Source organism: Xyrauchen texanus, chromosome 4 (genome assembly GCF_025860055.1).
Source record: "Xyrauchen texanus isolate HMW12.3.18 chromosome 4, RBS_HiC_50CHRs, whole genome shotgun sequence".
Taxonomy (NCBI): Eukaryota; Metazoa; Chordata; class Actinopteri; order Cypriniformes; family Catostomidae; genus Xyrauchen; species Xyrauchen texanus.
Genome location: NC_068279.1, coordinates 16,812,245 through 16,836,727, shown reverse-complemented (window position 1 = coordinate 16,836,727; position 24,483 = coordinate 16,812,245). Strand labels below are relative to the sequence as shown.

At 39.5% G+C, this 24,483-nt stretch overlaps 1 protein-coding gene across 1 annotated transcript in view; it reads right to left on the bottom strand.

Annotated features, from left to right (window-relative positions):
• LOC127641903 (cell surface hyaluronidase-like) overlaps positions 1–24,271 on the bottom strand; it is a 47,338-nt gene extending 23,067 nt beyond the window's left edge. The window contains exons 1-5 of the mRNA XM_052124708.1: positions 24,058–24,271; positions 22,338–22,683; positions 17,519–17,659; positions 16,323–16,890; positions 272–441 (exon numbers count right to left, since the gene is read on the bottom strand). Coding sequence (XP_051980668.1) covers positions 272–441; positions 16,323–16,890; positions 17,519–17,659; positions 22,338–22,662 — 1,204 coding nt within the window. The 5' untranslated portion in view covers positions 22,663–22,683; positions 24,058–24,271. The remainder of the gene's footprint in view (positions 1–271; positions 442–16,322; positions 16,891–17,518; positions 17,660–22,337; positions 22,684–24,057) is intronic.
• Positions 24,272–24,483: the final 212 nt, after the last annotated feature.

The following is a 24,483-nucleotide window of genomic DNA, read 5'->3' as shown; positions in this document are numbered from 1 at the left end:
ACGTTGCAAGTAAATAAAAATAAATTCTGCTTTGCGTTACACCTCTTGATAACAAGTTTGTCCTAATCTAGTCTTGTTTGGGAATGTACCGTTTTATATTTCTGCACTACTCTATGTTGTATCTGTGCACGTGTAAATATACTAGAGCAATGATGTCCACAGATAGCCACACAAATATATTTATTGCAGTAAAAAAAAAGTAATAGCATAATCTTTAGCTGTTGTTGTCCAGCTACATTGAAGGGTCTATTAGATGCTGTATGGAACGTACCATTTCGCCACTCACTGTACGCAGAAACACTGAATCGATCTCCATCCACTGTGAAAAAGTCTCGACGAGCCAGTGCTTTGCCACCTGTGTCATGGTTCTCATGTTCTCTTACATCTTCCGTGCAAGAACCATTCCCGCCACCTATGACAGAGACCAATGCCCATGCCTGCCTAAAATAATGATATAGAAACAGAAAATGAGGGATAAGAGAAGAGAAAACTGACACAAAGGGCTAAAAAGATTAAGAGGGAGGCAAAGAGGTGTCACCCCACTTCAGATGAGCATGACAAACACAAGAAACAGCCAGTGTTTATACTGTACATACAGCCAGTGTGACAAGACATCTAAGAAGATTGACAAGAAAATGCATTTATACTCAAGTAACTGAAGATTACCTTCCACACATGAAATAAAACTTTCTAGGGCTGGATTGCAAAATTGTACTTCTACTGCCAAGAGAAAATTTCACAACTGTAAGCTGACACTGTTCTTGTTGGCAGATTGTTACCAACAGTAAACATCCAAACTTGATTGTGTGTAGGCATGCGATGGTTTTCAGTTATACATTATATCACAGTAATTAACATGCACGATATTGTCATTGTGGGCACTTCAAAATACCATAAATAATTCAAGATAACCTTATTGCCAAACTGTTTGGATTTTGCTGATCTCACAGTAGTTTTTATCCCATCAACAATTCAAGATTCAAAACGCTGCAGTATAACAATCATCCCATGCAATTTAACGAAATAAATTGTGACAGTTCCACTCGTTTTTTTCAAACTGATTAGCCAATTAGACAATTAGTTAAGTGACAACTATGATGACAAATGAAATGAACTGTTGTAATCATTTACAGATGTGTAGCTTGCTTTCAAATGGCGAAAGAGTAGTTCGCTAAAACTCTGCAAGCTACACAGCAACGTTTGCATCTTTTAGTTACAACTAAAATACAGGTGCAATCAGATAACACTAAGTCCTGTAATTAATAATTGGCAATGTGGCACAATGATTTCAAAATGACTTTCAAGTGGGAACACCACACAATCATATGTTGCCTTACAATGTGAATAAAGTTGCGGCTATTAAGCTTGCTATCCAGAAAAAATACAATAAAAAAATGCTTCCCACCAGCAGTCGACGCATCAGTGACATAAGTGCAGTGGTGTGTTCATGCAAGAAGTCGGAAGTGCACACTTTGTATACAACAGAGGAACAAACGTCACACAAGAGTAAGTTCATTTCAAACAGCAATACAGCGCTGGCCGGAGCAACGACTTAAAAGTAAAAAAAAATGTAATTATCAATTTGTTTCTAACACCAACTAATCGGTTTGCTACAGAAAACATTCAATGATCGACTTGAGTTTGGTGGATTACTTTTATGCTGCCTAAATATGCCTTTTGGATTGTCAAACAGCCAGCAGCCTGATAGAATCCATTTACATGTATTGTATGGACAAACTGAGCTGAAATCTGCTTATGAAAATCTTTATTTGGGTTCTGCTGAAGAAGAAAAGTCATACACATCTGGGATAAATCATGAGAATTTTAATTTTGGGGTAAACTAACCCTTTAAGATATCAACCCAAAAATGAAAATTCACTCATCATTTACTCACCCATGCCAACCCAGATGTGCTGAATTTTGTTCTTTAGCAGAACACAAACAAAGCTTTTTAGAAGAATATTTCAGCTCTGTAGGTCCATATAATGCAAGTGAATGGTGATCAGACCTTTGTAGCTCCAAACATCACATAATGGAAAAATAAAAGTAATCCATATGACTCCAGTGTTTAAACCCATATGTTCTAAAGCAATATAATAGGTGTGGTCGAGAAACAGAACAATATTTAAGTCAGTTTTAATTCTAAATCTCCACTTTAACTTTCAAATGTAAACATAAAATTGGAGATTTGCTATAAAAAAAGGAATTATATTTTGATCGGTTTCTCACCAACACCTATTATATCACTTCTGAAGATATGGATTTAACCACTGGAGTCTTATGGATTACTTCTTGTATGATTTCTGATGATTCCATGATTCCTCCATATGATTGATTTTTGGAGCTACAAATGTCTGATCACCATTCACTTGCCTTGTAGTATGGACCTTCAGAGCAACGGTGTTCTTAAGAAGAAAGTAAGTCATACACATCTGAGATGTCATGAGGGTGAGTAAATGAAGAGAGAATTTTCATTTTTGGGTAAACTATCCCTTTAATGCTATATTTGGCAATGTATCTGTGGTGTTGATTTTTTTTAAATATTCAGGGTTCTTTTCAAAAACCTGGTCTCATAGAATTAACTAAATATGCATTTTTGTAAACTGACTTGTACGTGCTGCTTTCTACATTTCTACGCTGCAGTTTCATGGTGAAATGAACACTAGTGGCGCTACAACAATTGTGTGATTTAATAAGTCACACAAATCAAGAGAACAATAGCTGATTTTGTCTTTAAAAAAAAACGACTCGGTTACTAACGTAAGCTCGGTTCCCTGAGAGGAGGTCTCTCCTATTGCGTAAGTAGCTTACGCTATGGGAAAACTCAGTTTCTCGAGAAATATTGAAGTCTTTATGTAAAACGCATTGCAGCTGCACAGCAGACAGCAATGAGCGAGGCAGCTCGGTCATTGGCTGTGCTGCGGCAACTTGCTCGAACCAATGACGGGGCGACTCTGAACGCGCGACCAATGAGCGCGCTTCACGGCCGCGCGCTCAGAGCCCGCCAAGATTGGCGTGGCTAAGGCTATATATTAGGCGCCCCGTCATGAGAGTTCTTTAGGTTCAATCGACTGAAGCGACAGACCAAGCACAAGCACGGCAGCTTACGCAATACTCGTTCCCTCCTCTCAGGGAACCGAGGTTACGTTAGTAACCGAGTCGTTCCCTCTCGAGAGGTCTCTCCTATTGCGTAAGTAGCTTACGCTATGGGAACACCATGCAAAACGCCGTGCATGCTGACTTCGCTCTATAAAGCCAGAGGCAGATGCCTGAGCCTTAAAGCAAAGTGATTATTCAACGAGCCAGCTTTGGCTTTCCATCCAGCGGGGAGGGTGGGCACAGATGGTTGGCCATAGCCTCCTCGAGGGGCGGGGTTCCCTCGTAGCCTCTTCCTCTCGCGCCGTCCACCGAGGAGAGCGAGGAAGAGAAAGAAGGCTTCAGGCGAGCAGAGTGCAGGGCTTTCCACGACTTTGTGAGTTCGTCGTGAACTTCGGGGAAGAAAGGGGAGGGTCTCTGTCGAGGGGCCTGCCGGCGCCCTTGCAGGAACCACTCGTCCAGCCGGCTGCGGGCGGGTTCTTCCGGAGAAGACCAGGGTCGAAGGCCGAGCCCGGCCAGTCGTCGGATGCAGCATCAATGGAAAGGCTGTCATCCTTTTCACCGTCGTCCCCTGACGCGCCGAACGAGACGAGACCCAGCGCCCGGAGGGGTGCTGGTCTGCCTGCGTGAATAGAACTGGCGGCAGGGAGTCCTCGGTGGTGGTGAAGCACGCGGAGACTGGCCCGGCGTGGCGTCACTGAAGTCCGCGAGCTCTGGCGGCCTCCGCGACGGCGCTTTTCTTGCGCGGCTCGAACAGAGGGGATGGCAGCATGGTGGTAGCAGGCTCGCTCATGGCGAAGGCGGCAAAGCGAGCGCCAGAGCTCGGTGAGGCCCAGGGGGTCACATTCGGGCATCCGCCTCGAGTGAGAGCAGCTTCTGCGTGGTCAGGTCCCAGGCAGCGAGCGCAGATAATGTGACGGTCCCCGTCAGGAAGAGGGCCTCTGCACGAGGCGCAGGTCGAAGGCATTTTTAACAACGCCTCGAATTTGCTCTTTATTAAGGACAAAAAAGCGTCGCAGAGGCGAACACTTGAAAAGTTATTGCTTAGTAAAGGATATAAGGTGATGCGCGCCGGATGGCGTAGCAGAAGGCTTTGAAGGCGGCGCCGTCCTCGTAGCAGTCCTGCTGTAGGCTTGTCGACGGCGGGCGAAAATACTCCAATAATCCAGAGGATCCAGCAAAGAGAAGGTCTTTGCTGAAGGAGATTAAATCTAAAGAACTCATGACGGGGCGCCTAATATATAGCCTTAGCCACGCCAATCTTGGCGGGCTCTGAGCTGCTGGCGTGAAGCGCTCATTGGTCGCTGCGTTCAGAGTCGCCCGCCATTGGTTCGAAGCAAGTTGTCGCAGCACAGCAAATGACCGAGCTGCCTCGCTCATTGCTCTCTGCTGTGCAGCTGCAATGCGTTTTACATAAAGACTTCAATATTTCTCGAGAAACAGAGTTTTCCCATAGCGTAAGCTACTTACGCAATAGGAGAGACCTCTCGAGAGGGAACGTATTTTTCACTTTATTACTCATGGCCTGTTATGTTATGATATCATAACATTTTTACCGTAACACGTAAGGTTTTTCCACTTGTATTAAAGACCCACCAACAGTTGAAGTCAGAAGTTTACATACACTTCGGTTGAAGTTATTAAAAAAAAATGTTAACCACTCCACATATTTCATATTAGCAAACAATAGTTTTGGCAAGACGTTTAGGACTTTGCATAACACAAGACATTTTTACAACAATTGCTTACAGACAGATTGGTTCACATTGAATTGATGATATCACAATTCCAGTGGGTCTGAAGTTAACATACACAAGTTAACTGTGCCTTTAAGCAACTTTTCCAGAAAATGATATTAGGCCTTTAGACAATTAGCTTTTGATAGGAGGTGTACCCTCCTAACTGACCTAAGTCAGGGAATGTTTTCAATGATTAAATGTCAGGAATTGTGAAAAACTGAGTTTATATGTATTTGGCTATGGTGTATGTAAACTTTATACACTTATTCCTAAATCATTAGCTTACTTGCTAGCTCACCTTATAGAGCATTGTTCTATGGGCTAAACGGCCATGGTTTGAGTCCAGCCAAATGCACAAAAGTAAAAGTGGCATAGAAGCGACGCAAAATGACATGGTTGCTTCAGTTAATGTGTATTCTATGAGGTTTTTAAGGTGAATTTTAGATGGAAGTTTTAATAAGTAAAACGTACCTCCCTAACCCAAAACTTTACCCTAAACCTAACCAATAGTGTCATTTATCTTTCTTGACACTATTGGTTAGGTTTAGGGTAAAGTTTTGGGTTAGGGAGGTACGTTTTACTTATTAAAAACTTCCATCTAAAATTCACCTTAAAAACCTCATCAGATTACAACCTGTAACCCACCCCTCCCCCCTTGACATTTACATGAGACCAGGCTGCTTTTCAAAGTTCTTTTGTTATCTGTAAACTTAAAAGCCAGTTCGGTACTGAAAAAGTAATTAAACTTGATATTAAGAGAACAAAAATAAAGTTTGTTTATCGTTCAAACTGTTTTTGTAATGTAAACCAATACCGTGATAATACTGTATACCATAATACAAGCTTCAGCAATTATCATGAAGTGAAAGTTTTATACCGTCACATGACTAATTATGTGGGCTAAATTGGGTATTTTTTACCAAAAACTGCCTAAAACAATACATTAATTATTCAACAATCAGTTGTTCAATGGCAGTAATGTAGTCGATTCCAAATCAGAATGGATTGCTCCTCTTTAAGAAATTGAATTGTAATTGTAAATGCACACCCATGTGGAAAAGATGATCAGTTATCACACATCAATGGAATGGAATGGAACAGCAGCCAAAACTCTCAATATAAAAAAGTCAAATGCTGTGAAGGATGAATGTGAATGACTAATTGGATCATTCCCTCCTATTCTTTATCTGACTATCACAAAAGAACAGTGAAAGTTTTTACTCGGCTCATTTTTTAAATCTTTTTAATCCAATAATGTTTCATGTTGGTTTCCCCAATGAAGAGTGCAACCAAGTGTGCTTCCTTTCTCTCTTCCCACAAGGCAACATTTAGCTTTGACATGGTTGGAACTAGCAAGTGTTCATTTTTTGTAATTTTTTTCCAAATACAAAACTGTTATGGCTCAATTGGTGACACAGCAAGCTCTGGGGCTACTGCCTGTCATGCCTGCTTCTGTGGTTGGATTATTACTTCCACTGTGAACGTATTGCCACTACTTAATAGCCACTATGTCATAACTGCTATTTGTTATATGGAAGCATCTGGGCTCTAAAGGCCAAGGCTCAAAACACAAAAGCCTCTAGAGGTTTGGAAAATAGTGTCTCACTGAACTTTCTCCCATTAAGAACCATGGTTTACTTCAGTTTACAACAGGTTTATAAAATCTTTTTGGATAACCAGAGTAGTGATCAACCGATGTGTTTTTTTTTTAATGGCCAATGCCAATATCCAGAGCAGGGTGGCCGACAGGCTGATACAATGCCAATATATCACACAATTTAACAGAGTAAAAAAACAAACATTAAATTGCTAAAAAAAATTATAAGCTCTAAGTTAGCAACATATTTACTCAATTTCACACTAAACTTTAACCTAGTAATCTAGATTGCAGTTTCTTCTTATTTCGGTTTAGTCATCAAATTTTTTTAATGTATTTGCACAAAGAAATTGTTAATATATTAGGAAGAAGGAAATAGCAGCACAAACAATAGTCCAGCAATCATGGATGGTGTGTCCATGTTAACAATCACATTTTCTAAAAAAAATACAGAATCAAACCAATTGTACATACAGTGCATGGTGAATAAGACATTTACTCATAGTCACGTGAAACGCTTTTACTTTGAAGTTGCACTATTCACGGATCCAGCACGAGAAGCAATCTCCTGACAGTGTAAACAGCCTGGATTGCCTGCTTGGATTGACCATCATGATTTGTGAAATCACAGGAACTTTTGATCCTGATCTTTAAGATTTTATTCTGGCTGATGGAATGTGAATTACATTTGTATAAACAAGATATTTGCATATTTTCAGAAGGTATATAATAAGTATATCAATACATTTTATTGATATTTGCTTTTTATAATTAGAAAGGTTAAAGGGAACTGTTGAGGAGACTGTTGGAATACGTGCTACAGAGGAAGATTTATGAGCATTCCAGATGATGCTGGATCTGCTGAAGTTGTGAGGTTGGTTTATTACATCAATTTGAACGAAAACAAAAACTGTGACTGGTCGTTTACATGTCTCAGTCGCTTCAAATGCAAGCAGGCAATTCTCAGCACCCTCAAGAAACATATCGGCCAAAGGGTCAAATTTATCCGCCAATGCCGGTAATAAATTTTTTTCCGAAAACAGTCGACCACTTAAACAGTGTCTTAACTGAAGACCAATATTGTGTGCATTTAGCAACCATGGGATGAAAAGTGTAATTGAAAAGTGGTTGACCATATATTCAGCTGTTTTTGCATGTTTTAAACTTTTGGCATGACTTTTGTAACCTTTTGCAAGTTGATATCTCTGAATATATCTTTTTTTATATATATATATACACAGATATATAGATATATAGATATATATATTATGGCTAACCAACACAAGAATCTGTCTTTTTCCATTCTCATTTCCTACCCCTCAAAGGGAGGGTAAACATCAAATATAATTAAAGAATGAATTGTCACTAAATCAGCTCACATTTCCAGCACTTTTAACACCTTCCACACTAAAACAATAGTAATTCCATGTCCTCGGTTTGTTTAGCACAGATACATTAAAGCCTTTCCTTCACAATCACGGGACGTTATTTCAAAGTTAAAAAAGGCAGCAATGGTCCAATTTGCCAGTGCCAATGTAAGGGGCCGTTCACAATGAAAGCATCCTTGCACTAAAAACAAAAGTAGACAAATGCAGGGGTCTCAAGATATATGTTTAAAAGTAAAAGTTATTTATAACTTAAAGGGATAGTTCACCCAAAAATGAAAATTGTGTCATGATTTACTCACATCAGATGTGTATGTTCTTCTGCAGAACACAAATTAAGATTTTTACAGAAATATCTCAGCTCTGCTGGTCCAATCAATGCAAGTGAATGGGTGCCAACATTTTGAATCTCCAAAATCAACATAAAGGGAGCATAAAAGTAATCCATTGGTTAAATCCATGTGTTCGGACACAATATGAGAGGTATGGGTGAGAAACAGATCAATATTTAAGTAATTTTTTTAATCATAAATTCTCCTCCCGGACCAGTAGAATAGATATGCACAAAGAATGTGAATCACCAAAAACCAAAAGGAGAAAGTGAAAGGAAATTTATTTTTTAAATATTGATCTGTTTCTCACCCACAACTATCATATAACTTCAGAAGATATGGATTTAACCACCAGAGTCTTCTGGAATACCTTTATGTCACCCTTTTGTGGATTTTGGAAATTAAAAATTTTGTCCACCATTCTCTTGCACCGAATTGACCTATAGAGCGGAGATATTCTTCTAAAAATATTTACTATAAAAATATATACAATTCTGTTTCCATATCTCTAACTAGTTAGCTGACTGTGATATTTTACTTTCGGTAAGTTTCTTTAAAGGGGTCATGACAAGGGTTTTTTTATTGTATTATTATGTTCCCTTAGGTGCAATTATAGTATTAATATATTTTTTTTTAAGAAAAACTTTTAAAATCTAGTGATTTATGACCTTTTCCCACCCAGTTTCTCATCCTCTGATTCAAACAGTCTGTTTTGGGGGCGTTTTCCATTTAAGACTTCAGTGTTAACGCCCACTGTTATGATTGGCTAACGTCAGTGCCTATGTATCAATTATTGACGCTCCCAGCCAGAACAATATGCAAGTAAACTAAGTAAAAACACTGTGATTATTCATAATGAATGAAATTGCGCTTTAAAAAGTAGTTTAAAGTTTAAAATAGATTACTTACAGTTTGCGTCGTCGTTGTTCCCAGAATAGTCGGCACGGACTTATCTTTGAGCAACAGTTTTCTGGCAAAGCCAGCATCATATTGAGATTTGTTCTCAAAACAGTCATCCTTAAAATGTACAGAACAAACGCTTAAGTTAACACTGCCGTGACTGGGACGTCCGCAAAAAATAAACTGCATCCATTTTTCCCTGACGTCTGGATCTTTCGGCAGCTTATTCAGAGGTTTTGTTTGACCACAGCCAGGAACAGCACATCTGTGTGGCATCGTAATTTTCCTGTGCACAAGTAGTCTCTGTCAGAGCTCGCTGTCCATTGACTGAACACTTGTGAGGCGCACGGCGATACTGAAATGAGCGTAGTTGTCTTGCGCTTAAAGCGTAGTTATCTTGTGCTGGAGGCGGTCATATGCAAACGCTGTTACGTCACTTCTAACCGACACGTCACTTCTAACCATGAATCCAGAACGAGCTGTATTTTGAGCTTGATTAAATAAATGATTCGTTTAGAATGGGGAGGACGTCTTAAAATATTAAACTTGCAGGACGTTTTAATGATACAAAGACCTCTTATATACCAAAAGATCAAGGCAAATTTGGTTTCTCGTGTCATGACCCCTTTAATTACAGTTTCAGATACACAATCGTCGGTAACCTCGCAGAGAAATTAAAGCACTCTTAAATAATAAACACTCTCTCAGTTCGGGGCTGTCGTGCTTACTGGTCACTCACTCTCCCACACTGACATTCTGGTGTGCCTTATCAGGTCTCCCTCCACCATCACTATAATAAGAGACAGGTGTTAGAGTAAGCACAACCCAGGTGACAAGCCTTACCGCTCTCCCTCTCCCACAAACAGACACATGACAACGCCCCCCCCCATGCCACGTTAGTGCGCGTTAGTATCCTACATGTGGTGGAGCCATTGCAGAGGAGCATGATCGGAACAGAGGGTGAAGGCCCACCCCAGCAGGTAGTAGCAGAGGGTAAGAATAGCCCACTTAATCGCAAGATGGTACTGTACTTTGTCTCCCTGAAAGAGAGCTTGTGGCTAATGAACCGTACTGTTCGTTCCTCCCATCCCACCTCCTACAACAGCACCGCCCCCAGCCCCCTGTCAGATACATCTGTCTGCAAAATAAAGCGGAAAGAGAAGTCAGGAGCATGTAAAAGCGGCCCCTCACAAAGTGCAGACTTTACTTTCAGGAAAGCCTGTCAGCACGACTCGGTGCACTGGACCGGAGGCCCCCATTTTAATAAGGTCAGTCAACGGGCTGATGACATCAGAATAACTAGGCACAAACCTCCGGTAGTAGCGTCCAGCCCGTTACCTCCTTTTTAGTCTTGTCAGGGCAGGCCGTGATTGCTGCAGACGTTAACCTGCCCGTGACCCAAGTGGAACCCCAGATACCTAACTTCCACCCACCCAATTGCACACTTCTTCAGGTTGGCCATGAGTCCCGCCTGTCGCAGCACTCTCAGGACAGCCCTCAGATGTTGCATTTGCCGCTGCCAGTCATTACTATTAATTATAATATCCTCTAGATATGCAGCGGTATATGACATATACAGACTGAGGATCTTGTACATGAGGCGCAGAAATGTGGCCGGGGCCCAGAACAAACCAAAAGAAAGTGTCACAAATTGGTGTAATCTGAACTGTGTTGAAAAAGCTGTTTTTATTAAAGGGAGTTACAGCGTTGAGTAAAATTGAGCTGCACCCAACCGAATGAGTAACTCGTCAATTCAATATTGGACAAGCGTCAAATTTGGACACCACGTTCACTTGCCAGTAGTCAACACAGAACTGGACCAAGCCGTAGCTCATTTAGTACCAGAACTCCCGGGCTGGCCCAATCGCTGCGCGACTCTTGTATTATGCCCATCTCAAGCATTGCCTCTAATTCTTCCTGAACAACATTTTTCTTGCGTTCAGGAAGAAAATAGGGGCAGCTACGAACCACTACCCCCGGGGTGGTCTCAATATGGTGCTCTACAAGGTTTGTACAACCGAGAAGGGGTGAAAACATCTCAGCAGATACACTTGTAACTGGGCAATGTCTATAAGCTGCAATGGTGAGAATTTTGTTTGGAAGTCACCTCTGGGCCAAGCTCCGCCCTCTCTGGAACTACTGTCACCAAGGCTACAGGCACCACCTCCCTCCATGGTTTGAGGAGTTTGAGGTGGTAGATTTGACCTGCCCTTCACCTATCCGGTCACGTAACCTCATAATAGAGTTCTCCAACTCGTCATGTGACCTCAAAGTGTCCTTGTCACTTGGAGAGTAATTTGGAGCTCGAAGTGGGCATTTATCTTGCTGTGCAAATTCACTTAGTCAAGTGCTCCTGTCGTACAGTTGGCGTCGCCGTTCTTGTGCTTGGAGTAAATTCTCCTGTGTTACCTGCCTCAAAGTGTGGAGTTTTGATCTAAGGTCAAGAATGTATTGAATTTGGTTCTTACTATTCTAAGGTCCTTCCTCCCTAGCTTCCCATATGACGTCGAGCACGCCATGCGGCTCGCCACCCATACAGTAGCTCAAATGGGTAAAACCCTGTAGAGGCTTTCAGAGCCTCTTATATTGCAAACAACAGGGGTTTGAGCCACTTATCCCAATTTTTTGCATCTTAGTGTACAAACTTATGTTTTTTAAGGTCTTATTAAATCGTTTGGCCAACCCGTTGGTTTGCGGGAGATAAAGCTGGAGCGAATCGATTTAATGCCTAATAATTAGTATAATTCGCGTAGTCTACGTGACATGAATGTTGTGCCTTGGTCAGAGAGAATTTCCTTCGGAATCACCACTCAGGAGATAATTTTGAAGAGTGCCTCCACAACACTAGGTGCTGAGATATTGAATAGAGGCACTGCTTCTGGATATCGCGTTGCATAATCCACTAGAACGGATACAAAGCGATGGTCGCCTGCAGTCCGCTCTAATGGTCCGTCGAGGTCCATGCCAAATCTCTCGAAGGGGATCTAATACAGGGCTTGACATTATGCTTGTCCGGGACAAGTGGAAATTTTAAAAGTTAAAAAAAAAGTTTAAAAAATAATTACTTGCCCGACCGGAGATTTAGCCTGAACTAAAATCTCAACAACGAATGTTATCCCGATAGGAGTTTTCACAATTTTAATAATTCCTGCATGTTTCACTTTCAAAATGCGGGGAATTCCCTCTTTGCATTGCCCTCTCTCGTGCTGCAGTTAAGCAGCTTGTGAGTGCGAGCAGTGTGGGTATCTACTGAACTTAAGATTTTACATATATAAACCTGTATAAACCTGTTAATTGGACATGCAAATGGTGCTGTACCACGTCTCTATAAGCAAGCGACGAGATAAACGGGAGCAATAGTTTTAAAATCAACAAAGCTGTCTTCATCGCAAGCACGCGATGTTGGAGAAATCTATTTTGTCTCGTCACATAGTGGCGCTCCCTCATAAAACAGCAAGAAAGATAGAAAAGGATAAAACGCTTTTTGTAATAATACCATCTGTAGAGTGAAGAAGAACACCAGACTTATGCACCAGTTACATCTCTCATCTTTCTAGAGCTCCATCTAATGTAATGTATGTATCCAAGGTATTTTCTCTGCCTTAAGTATATAAGAATATACATTATAATATTAATACTATAGCATTAATAAATTACACACAATGAAAACATTAAATATCTTTAATATGCATATCTGTTTTGAATATACAACATAACGGATCTAGCAGCAAAGTTTTCTCAGGATTTTATCTGTTATCATTTTCAATGCATTTTGTCAATATTAAATAGCCAAACCGGTCTGACTTTCTATCTTCCGTGGAACTCAAAAGATGTTGTCAGAGAGAATGTTCGTTTCAGCCTTAATCCACTTTTATTTTATAGAAGAAGAAAGATGCACTGACAGTGAATAGTGACTGACTAAAATTCTGCAAAAAAATCTAATTCTGTGTTCCTCAGAAGAGAGAAATTCATACAGGCTTGAGTTAGTAATGATTTACCATCATTACCATATTTCTGCACTGTGTTCTTAATCCCTATCTGATGTAAATGAAGATGGGAGGCTTTTATATTTTTTTTAAGTAACTTTTTTAATCTGACTAGTGACTTGTCCAAAGGACAAGCATATGACGATGCTTAATGTCAAGCCCTGTAATAGGTGTTTTCCCGATGGCTGCATCATTTCAGCCAGAAAGTTTGGAAGAATAAATCCAAATGGACTTGGTTTCAAATTTCACAGCTCCAGTGTGGGAACATTTTAGCTTTAAGCCGAATGAAAGGGGTCCATTAACATGAACGAGCCGGTATGTTGATCACCAGCCCCCTCTCTGGCGATCAGGCTCCGGAAAACCTGCCAGTCCTTGTGCCTGGAGCAGGGCTTGGAACCGTTGATCCAGCTCCAGGCGTAACTCCATGAGGGCTTGGTGTTGGTTTTGCTGGATGCTGGCGAGGGACTAGAAAACTTTCAGTAATTTGCTTCCTAGTCAGGCTGAAGTTGGCAGAGTTCATATGTCAAATTCATCACTGGCCAGTAAAAGACTCAGTGTATCAAAGATATTTGGAACGCACCCGCTCTAGAGTTCCTATGTGGAGCGGGAGGGTAGACATGGACAGCTTGGTTTATGTTGTGCAAGATTTTAGTTTAATTGTGCAAGATTCTTCTGTTTTTGCAAAGGGAGCTGCCAAGTTAGCATATTTTCAGAGACGCAAGTCTGACTGGTATAGTTAAGGGTCTTGTTGGAGTAAGGTTTTGTGTGTCAAACTTAGCTCTCAGAATGTGGTTTTCCGGTCACACCTATGTATGCCCATATCCTGCCACATTTGTTTCATTCTAAACCACAACCGCAATGAAACCAACTCATAAGTCAGCATATGGACACATATTTACTCAGACTATACAATATGCTTTTTCTTTGCCAAGCAGGTCCAGTTATGTTTTAGAAAACACATTAAAGGGTTAGTTCACCCAAAAATGAAAATTATCCCATAATTTACTCACACTCAAGCCATCGTAGTTGTATATGACTTTCTTCTTTCAACCAAGCACAATCAAAGTTATATGAAAAAAATCCTGGCTCTTACAAGCTTTATAATTGGAAAGAATGGTACCTTAGATTTTGAAGCACAAAAAAGCACATCAATCCTTCAAAAATGTCATCCATACAGCTCCAGGGTGTCAACAAAGGCCTTCTGAAGGCAAGCAATGTGTTTTTGCAAGAAGAATATCCATATTTATACGTTTATAAACTATAATCACTGGCTTCCAGTAATGGCCGTCAGCGCTTTCACGAGGGAGTCGAGTTCCGGCATATGACCGACGTAGGCGTAGCATAAGCTCTGATGAGAATTGATGAACGTGAAAGCGCACAGGATAGAGGAAGCCAGTGATTATAGTTTATAAAGTTATAAATATGGATATTTTTCTTACAAAAAGTCTCTTGGACTGGGAAGAGAATGTTTTACACAAGTGCCCCTGCAGTGTACTCTTAAAGTAGTCTTCATTTCTATAGGAATCTATATTGACACTAAACTTTCGCTAAAGTAAAATGGACATTAATTTAGAATATTTTTGGTTGAATGGTAATAAAGGCATGCATGCATGCCTCTATGTGTAACCTGCAGATACACAAAATATGGTTGGTTTGGCTTAGAACTCTAAAAAGGACCAGTGTCTTACTCCAAATATCACATTTTTAAATTTATTTTAAGTTTTTAAATATGGAGTTCTTCTCACACACCTATTTTATCACTTCAGAAGACATTAAACCACTTGGGTGATATGGATTTATTTTATGTTGCCTTTACGTGCTTTTTGGAGTTAAAATGTTTTCGAACCTGATGAGTTGCATTGTACTGACCTACATAGCTGAGAATTTTTTCAAGAAATCTTGTGTTATGCAGAACAACAAAAGTCATACATCAGGGATTGAATGAGGTTGTGTAAATGATGAGAGAATTTTCATTTTTGGGTGAACTATTCCTTTGACTACAGTAGCTAACAGTTTATTGCCAACTGACTCTAAAACTGAATACATTTGCTTTAAATTTCAGTTAATATTAATATGCTGGATGTTGGCTAGTTTGTGTCATTGAATGAAATTAACTTGTAAACTTGACACAATGTATGCTGCTGCCTGTGCGTTTCAGTAGCTAGTCCCCAGAGGTGGGCTGAACTGGAAATGGTTTTGGAATAACAGGATACTTTCTGTTCCCATTAACTTCAAAGCTCTACTCTGACCTATCAAAGCAAATACATCTCATTAGAAAAACATTTATTTCCTGCTACCACACTCCAGGGATTCATTTTACAACTATAAAAACCCTTTATTTCTTTTCTCAATGACGTTTGTTATGAAATTCGAGGGAATCTCTCTCAGTGTATTACTCTAACCTGTTCAGTTGGTTTTCTGGACTCTTAATACATACCTAAAAAATGATTCACAAAATGAAAAATCTTCAGCTTTTTGTGCTATTAGCATCATACAAACAGATTACAAAACTGCTGCAATAAGAGCCATTTAGCCATTATATAAATTTATGTCAAGACAATACACAAATACTTGGGGGTTACTTCATGTTTGAGGTCTGACTGTGTGTAATTTGTGGTAGGACAAAAAAGATTAAGTTCTCTTGAGGGAATTCATGGCTCAAAACTATTAATTACCTTCCAGGTTTTAGGTCTACAAACAGCTCTACACTTGAATACCTTTTCAGTGTGGGCATCCATCTTTTGTATAACAAAATCCTTTGCCAATAATTTCTCAATTTGAAATTCTGTTCCATTTCATACTGTTACTTTTTTTTTTCTAAATCCCCTTTTCTCCCAATTTGGAATGCCCAATTCCCACTACTTAGTAGGTCCTCATGGAGGCGTGGTTACTCACCTCAATCCGGGTGGTGGAGAACAAGTCTCAGTTGCCTCCACTTCAAAGACCGTCAATCTATGCATCTTATCATGTTGCTCATCGTGCATGACACCGTGGAGACTCCGCATGTGGAGGGTGGATGCCCACATGCTACCCTCTACAACCCACGCACAACTTACCACATGCCCCATTGAGAGCGAGAACCACTTTTCGACCACGAGGAGGTTGCCCCACGTGACTACCATCCCTAGCAGACCGGGCCAATTTGGTTGCTTAGGAGACCTGGCTGGAGTCACTCAGCACACCCTGGATTCGAACCTGCCACTCCAGGGGTGGTAGTCAGGGTCAATACTCGCTGAGCTACCCAGGCCCGCGTTTCATATAGTTCCTAAAAGGCAACCTTTATTCACCTGTATTTGAGATCGTTGATGTGGTTGCTTCCAAGAAGATCCTGGATGGTCCTCTTGGTTTCATCCAGTAGGCTCTTCACTGCTGAATCTCCGGTGGCCAGTGCAACAATGCATCCTGGAGGCAACAACTTCAGCAGGTCACTCAGCCTCTTACTGTCGTTATAAGACTCATGTGTATCGAAACGCTCCTTGTACAGCACTCGCGCCGTATCCTGATCAACCACCCGCAGGTTAATTCCACGGCTGAAGTTCCTATGGAAGGCATAGCCACCCATAACCAGGCCCGAAGAGGGTACAGTGCGAGTGAGGAGGGTCCAGGAGAGCCTCTCAGATCCGTGGAGCTCCAGAGTACCTCCGCCATTCACACCTAAAAATTTGCGTCCCATCCCTGGAACCTCGGCCACAGCAGTCTCGTCTGAGCGGCCAACCAGGGTAATGGTGGCCAGGGAGCGATAGCGGCATTTTGGAGCCCCAATATGAAGAGAACCACCATCTTTAACCAAAATGTGGCGCGTTCGTAATGTAATGTTTTTGGAGCCGAATTTATCATCGGCAAAAACAACTGAACCTAAAATAAAATGCAGCACAAAAAGAAAACTCTGCATCTTAAAAGTTATAAAATGCACTCTCAAACAGACTTGTACAATAAATAACACAGGAAAAAGTGCTTTGCAATAGTAATCTCAAAAGATCCTAGTCAGGGTAGACACAATATAAAAGATTTTCCATGACTGAAAATGAAGATTTGAGGGATAAACTTATAGTTTGTTCAATGGACAGGACTGTTAAAAGGCTAGTAAACACAAAAATGAAAATTCTGTCATCTCACCATTTTCTTTTTCACTTTTCTTTTTTTTTTATTTACAATCAATGAATGTGAATGGTTAACATTCTGCCTAACATCTCCTTTTGTGATTCATGGAGGTAAAAAATTCATATGGGTTTGTAATTACATAATGGTCAGTAAATAATTACAGAATTTTCATTTGTGGTTGAACTATCCCTTTAAATAACTCCGTGTTAATGAAAAAACATTAAAAGAACTGTTAAAAAAAATAAAATAAAAAAAAGATCCAGTTGACAGCAAAATTGTATGCTGTCTACTCTGACTAAGATCAAAGACTGCTCAAAATGTTTTAGAATACTACAAGCTTCCCTTGCTATTAGGCCAATAGTGGACAAAAGGAAAATCTTACCTCCAGACTGGATGGTGATTGAGTGCAGGGTGGCAGATGCAGCCAAGCAATAATGCTCACCACTGTGTACAACCACCATCTTTTTGGGATCATGGCCTGGGTTCCAGGTCTGCAGCACAGGGTTGTGATGAGGGCAGTTCTCTAAAAACATAGTAAGGAAAATTATTTGAGTGTCTGACTGCAAGACAATGGCATAGGAAAACAATGGAGAGTCAGGGACTGCCACGGCTGTTTGGGAAGGTTTGACATTATCAATATCAAAAATGTCTTTGACTTAAGAGTCTCTTCACACTGAAGTCGATTTTGTGTCTGTCTGCACTGTTTTTCAATCGATTTTCTTTGCAAACATGTGCTAGATGGATGTCTTTGACTGTTTCCTGAATCTAGCTTATTTTTCAACATCTTGCGGAGAGCACAGAGCTTTTTGTACGCCAAGTTAAAGGAATGTTCCGGTGTTCTGACAATTTGTGCTGCCTTGTCGAAAAATGCTACCCAAGCGCGAATCGATCACAGAGAATGTCGATTCATTCTCTAGCTACTGTTTCCATAATGATGTAAATCTCACAATATTAACCCTTGTGCATTGTTCAAATTCACTACCCTTTCGTTATGTTCGTGGCTGAAAACAGCCACTACTTTATAGATTAGAAACAACATTGGTTTCGATGCATTGTTAGTTTTTGTGCAGCATCAGATTTTAACTTTTTCTCCCTCATTTACTGTTCGTGGCAGAAAACAGCCACTACTTTAAACTGCTGTAAAAATGTATCAGATAAATATTTTTTTCAATTTTCTTTGCATAAATCTATTAATCAACCTCAGTCCTGTTCAAAACTACTAAATGTTTAAAAAAAATCAGGATTTTAACTCTTTAATTGCCAAATTCATAAATGATGTCACTGATTTGGGGGGAAAAAAAAATACAAAATGACGTATTTTCAATATAAAATGTGATTGTGGACTGGATTTTTTTTTACCTTTTATCACAGTCTTGGACATGTCAAAGATTACAAACAACATTGGTTTCGATGCATTGTTAGTTTTTGTGCAGCATCAGATTTTAACTTTTTCTCCCTCATTTACTGTTCGTGGCTGTTTTTGCCCCATTGACTTCCATTATAACCACATTTTTTGATTGCAAAGCCATGACACCATATAGTCATGCATTTTTGATTGTTTGTGGTTTTCCCTGTTGGGAAGAGGTAAAATTTGTCATTTTTACTGTTGATAACCACGTGGCACCATTAACCCTTTAGATAGGCCTGTGCAAAAAAAAGCTTAGTTTCTGGCTTTTACATGGAGTTATATGGAGTATAATAGCATATTAAAGTGTGTGTGTGGGTGTGTGTGGGTGTGTGTTGGTGTGTGTTGGTGTGTGTGTGTGTGAGAGAGAGAGAGAGTGTGAGCACTCACCTTGTTGCGTCTGAGAAAATCAAAACATGCACCTCAGCTCTCACAACTACATGGAGTAAACAAAAACAAAGTGCCTTTTGATGGTGAGAAATGCAGAGTAATCAAAAACAAAGCAAGTGGATTTAAACACTTGCATGCAAGCCTGCTGGTCATTTGATGGTGAGAAGAACAGCAAGCAACATGAGAAAGGGCTTGACTTGTAGTGAAGTTTTAGAGATGATAAGGTGTCGACAATCTAGACAAGGTATGTGCCATTACACATTTGTTACTACATGCATCCTATTCCTGTTAATTTTTACTTGAATTCATGTGCTTGTTAGAGATAAATTTAGAAGATACTGTTTGTGTTTTGACAATGTTTGCATGATTATTCTCATTGTCATGTGCAGCTTCAAAAATACTAAAAAATAACAAGGTGAGTTCTCACACTCTCTCTCTCTCTCTCTCTCACACACACACACACACACACATACACACACACACACACACACACACACACACACACACACACACACACACACACACACACTTTAATATGCTATTATACCCCATATAACTCCATGTAAAAGACAGAGGGACCAAAAAAGAAGCCAGAGATAATCGCAGATTACAACCGCTGCAAGGGAGGTGTCGACAATCTAGACAAGGTATGTGCCATTACACATTTGTTACTACATGCATCCTATTCCTGTTAAATTTTACTTGAATTCATGTGCTTGTTAGAGATAAATTTAGAAGATACTGTTTGTGTTTTGACAATGTTTGCATGATTATTCTCATTGTTATGTGCAGCTTCAAAAATACTAAAAAATAACAAGGTGAGTTCTCACACTCTCTCTCTCTCTCTCTCTCTCACACACACACACACACACACCCACACACACACCAACACACACACCCACACACACACTTTAATATGCTATTATACTCCATATAACTCCCATGTAAAAGCCAGAAACTAAGCTTTTTTTTGCACAGGCCTATCTAAAGGGTTAATGGTGCCACATGGTTATCAACAGTAAAAATTACAAATTTTACCTCTTCCCAACAGGGAAAACCACAAACAATCAAAAATTCATGACTATATGGTGTCATGGCTTTGCAATCAAAAAATGTGGTTATAATGGAAGTCAATGGGGCAAAAACAGCCACGAACAGTAAATAAGGGAGAAAAAGTTTAAATCTGATGCTGCACAAAAACTAACAATGCATCGAAACCAATGTTGTTTGTAATCTTTGACATGTCCAAGACTGTGATAAAAGGTAAAAAAAAATCCAGTCCACAATCACATTTTATATTGAAAATACGTCATTTTGTATTTTTTTTTCCCCAAATCAGTGACATCATTTATGAATTTGGCAATTAAAGAGTTAAAATCCTGAATTTTTTTTAAACATTTAGTAGTTTTGAACAGGACTGAGGTTGATTAATAGATTTATGCAAAAAAAAAAAAAAATATTTATCTGATAAATTTTTACAGCAGTTTAAAGTAGTGGCTGTTTTCAGCCACGAACATAACCAAAGGGTAGTGAATTTGCCCACAGTGTACTGTTGAGTTTTTGAAAATTTTCAAAGCATTTTCCTAAAATATGTGTGAAAATAAGATTTGTCACCAAAAATCATTCCATTAGCTGAAACACAGAGAAAGTTATGGCCAAAAAACGACTAAAAAAAACACCCTAGTGGCTGAAAACAGCCCGAACAGCATACAAGGGTTAAGACATCGTTATTTCATTTAAAACAGGGTAAGTGTATGGGGAGCATATTTTTATATTTTAAATGAACCAGCAATTATCACATTTGATATAACAAATAAAAATGACATTATTGTATATTATAATTTTATTATAATTGTATTTCATATAAGTTATGAGTACTGTATACTGTACTGTTTTTATTTTTAAAACTGTGTGAAAAGTAAAAATTATCATAAAATATTCATCTTTGACCTGTCAAAGCACACCTTTCCTAACTGAAACTTTCAGTTATTCTTGTTTCTGCTGGCATTTTTTGACACATGAATATTTACCTTATGTTCACTGTCATTAGAAAAAACAATACTACATAATAATGTCTTCAAGATGTAAGGAGTTGCATATTTTGATAGACCAACGTGCCCTATCAAATAATGCTCCCAGTTTTTTTAAACTAAATAAATGATGAAAGTACACTGAATCTGGCAAAACAGTACATTTATTTATTTATTTTGAAGCCTCACGCCATATCACACTACATGAACATTAGCACATTCTGATTACTTCCGTGTCAAGTGCTGCTACCTACTTTGTACACATTTCACACACTCTGGCACTTTTTGCACGTATATGTTGCACAAATAGCTAATTGCTATATTATGCTGAAAATAAGGTGTGCATGCTAACATTTACACGTTCACATGTCAAATTATGTAATAAAAAAAGGATTAAAGATATTGCAATGCTCACCGTCAAGTCTCCACAGCAAGGATGCATAGATTTATGGGCGTGGTAACGCAGAACAAAACTGAGTCTGCACATGCGCATAACCAGTAAGTAGCACATATCGATGGGTAGCACAAATCATCAGAACACCGGGTTCAATACAAGTTAAGCGACATGTTAAAATGACAATATAAACAACTTTACAGCTCAAATAATACACAAGTTTTAACAGAAGAATTCATGAAAGTGTATTTAAAAAATTATAAGCATGACATTTCTGTGTTTAAACCCTCCAAAAATTGGCCACATTCACTTCCATTGAAAGTGCCTCACACAAATGCCGTCGATTGAGCTAAACATTTATTGAACCCGAAAAATTCCTTTAATAAGAACTTTAACTTTCTAAAAGTTTTATTCATTGCGAAGAATCTAGCTTCTTTTGTTTCCTTTTTTTGGTCTGAAGGGCCTCTTAAGACACTTGCTTGTCTCAGACCATCTTTATATTACAAAGGTGGCTCTGAAGTGGCATTTAGGTGTATTAATAATATAAAGATGGTTTAATGCTGCTTAGAGCAGACAGAAAGGCATTTACACAGCAATTACAATGAATCAAAAATGTTATGAGATTAATATTTAAAATATATAATTATGAATATAGAAATATGAAACGAATGAAAATATTAAATTATCCTTTTACAATCTTAATTAAATTAGGAAATGCATGCTCCATCCTGAAAACAACAACGTTTAAGGCTAGTCTGAAGCTGCATTTCATATACAGAGCTAAAGCAGCATCAGAACTGCCTCCAAGTCAGAGAAGGCATAATTTAGACTGGCTTTTATGCGGCATTGTGTCTTTATACAGAATTTTGAGTAGGCACTGCCACAGAGCAGCCTTTATTCGCCTTCAGACTGAGAGTTAACAGAACTAAATGTCAAGCAACCACACAAATTAATGCACACTCAAGGGTACTAGGTGTCTTACCATCCAAAACATCTTTGGAGGCAAGACTGAGGATGGGTATGAGAATCAGGAGCAACAGCCCAAAGAAGATGCCAGAACAGATATAAGTATTTTTCCTTTTCTGGTTGCGTTCCCTCCTGCTCTCATCTTCCGACAGATTAAAAACTGAAGGCTGTGCAGGGGGCGGGGCCAGGTGCTTCATTGGGGGTGGTGGAGGACCCTTGGCTGGGGGTGGAGAACGAACTGGAACAATCCTGCCTGGAGCATATCCTGATGACCGCTGAGCATTTCCATTGACAGGAGTCACAAAAATGGGGTGACTGCTGGGGCGATCATTCACCTGCATGGTATAAATGTCTGCCACGTTCTACAAGACAAAATAAGGACAACAAGCATACACAAAATATATTGTTGATGAGCCTGAAAAGGAGTTCTCGACAAAGTTAACAAAACGGACTACACAAGCATGACCTAGCATTAACACTGGCCTGGCACTGTTTTGACTAAAAGTACTTTCAACTGGGTCTCAGTTTAATAGTAGCATCACACTGTGCTTTGAAGTGAAAGCTTTCAGTGGGTTTTCACATTTTCAAGTTATTTAGAAAACACATGGCACTGATTAAGGTCAGAAAAAAGTGCTCAGTCATTCAACGAATGGCTCCTCCGTGCCACAGAACAACAGACACTGGTGACCAATAACCACCTCGGTCAAATACCTCAATCATCATTCAAAGCAACCTAAAGGATCCGACCAAAGACTCTTCACAATTTGGCTTCACTTGTACCAAACAACTATAAACTCAAGTTAAACTCATCAGGACAAAATGAATCACAAAACCCTTTTCAAATCTTTTACACATTAGAAATACCAATTCAACTGCTGAGCCGTGGCCCATTTCTTATCAAATATTAGACCTAATTTCTTCCTTGCATTGATCAAGCACAGTTCAGTGGCAGATAATATAAAAAACTGCACAAGACAGCAGCTCCTCAGCCACAAATCATTTTTAATCATTTTATAATACCCTTCTTTTGGAATATAATCAATACCCATGCTTTAATGTGGCCCATTCCTCACTTTTCAAATTACCCCTTGCACAAAAAAATAAATAAATCAAATAAAAAATAAAAATCACAGTTTAAGTAATGAATTACCATAGACTAAAGGGGTGAATGGACATTAGCAGTCAATGCTTTGAAACAAAGTTGTATTTCAAGTCAGAGAGGGACATGGAGGATATACTAATGACGACATGGAGGATATACTAATGACAACACGTTCAGATAATAATTTGATATGTTCCCATACACAAAGGAACGCAACATTAAGTCACATGACCTGCATTGCAGGAAAAAAGGCAGCATACTCCAATTCAATTACACAAATGTGTAATATAAAAGAATATGACACAATAGATTTGTGCTTGAACTTTTCTCAACTTGAATATAACAACTTTTGCTCAACTTCGAAAAATGCTGTAGTTTAAACTTTGTTTCATTTGTGTGTAAACTGACTGGCATTACAACTCGTTACATCGCGTTGCATCTAAAGTTTAAACCATGCCACAAAGATTCATCAACTTCAGATACATTTGTATCTTGGTTTCTCGTTTCAGACTTGACTTTCAACACACCACATAAATTCCGCAATGCATGACCGAAAGTCAGTGCAAACTCACAGAAATACCTTCCTATCTTAGGCAGGGGGTCCCTAATGGTCAACGTGGAGGAGACATCTTACCTTTTCGCAAGATTTACACTGTCACGTATTCCCTTGCTTCTCCGCTTCTCTCTCTCTCTCTCTCTCTCTCTCTCTCTCTCTCTCTCTCTCTCTCAACCGCAGAGAGCCACGTGCAACTCAAAGTGCTTAACAGGCAGAACGCGCTGTGTGTTTTACTCGTCTTTTACATGATGTTTCCTTTCCTGTGCTGAAATCAGCCATCCACATCACAGGCGCGGCTCGCGGAGGAAGTGAAATTAGAGGCGTGAGTGTGAGGGAACGCTATAGAAATTGAGTAAGTGGGAAGAAACGGAACATTAAAATGATTCTGTGCTATATAATGGGCGGAGCATATCGGCCCTAGACGTTTTTAATTTGTCAGGTAGGATGTGTGTACTTCTCATAATGTTTCTCTTCATTGTGTATTTTTAATGTTATTACTAGTAA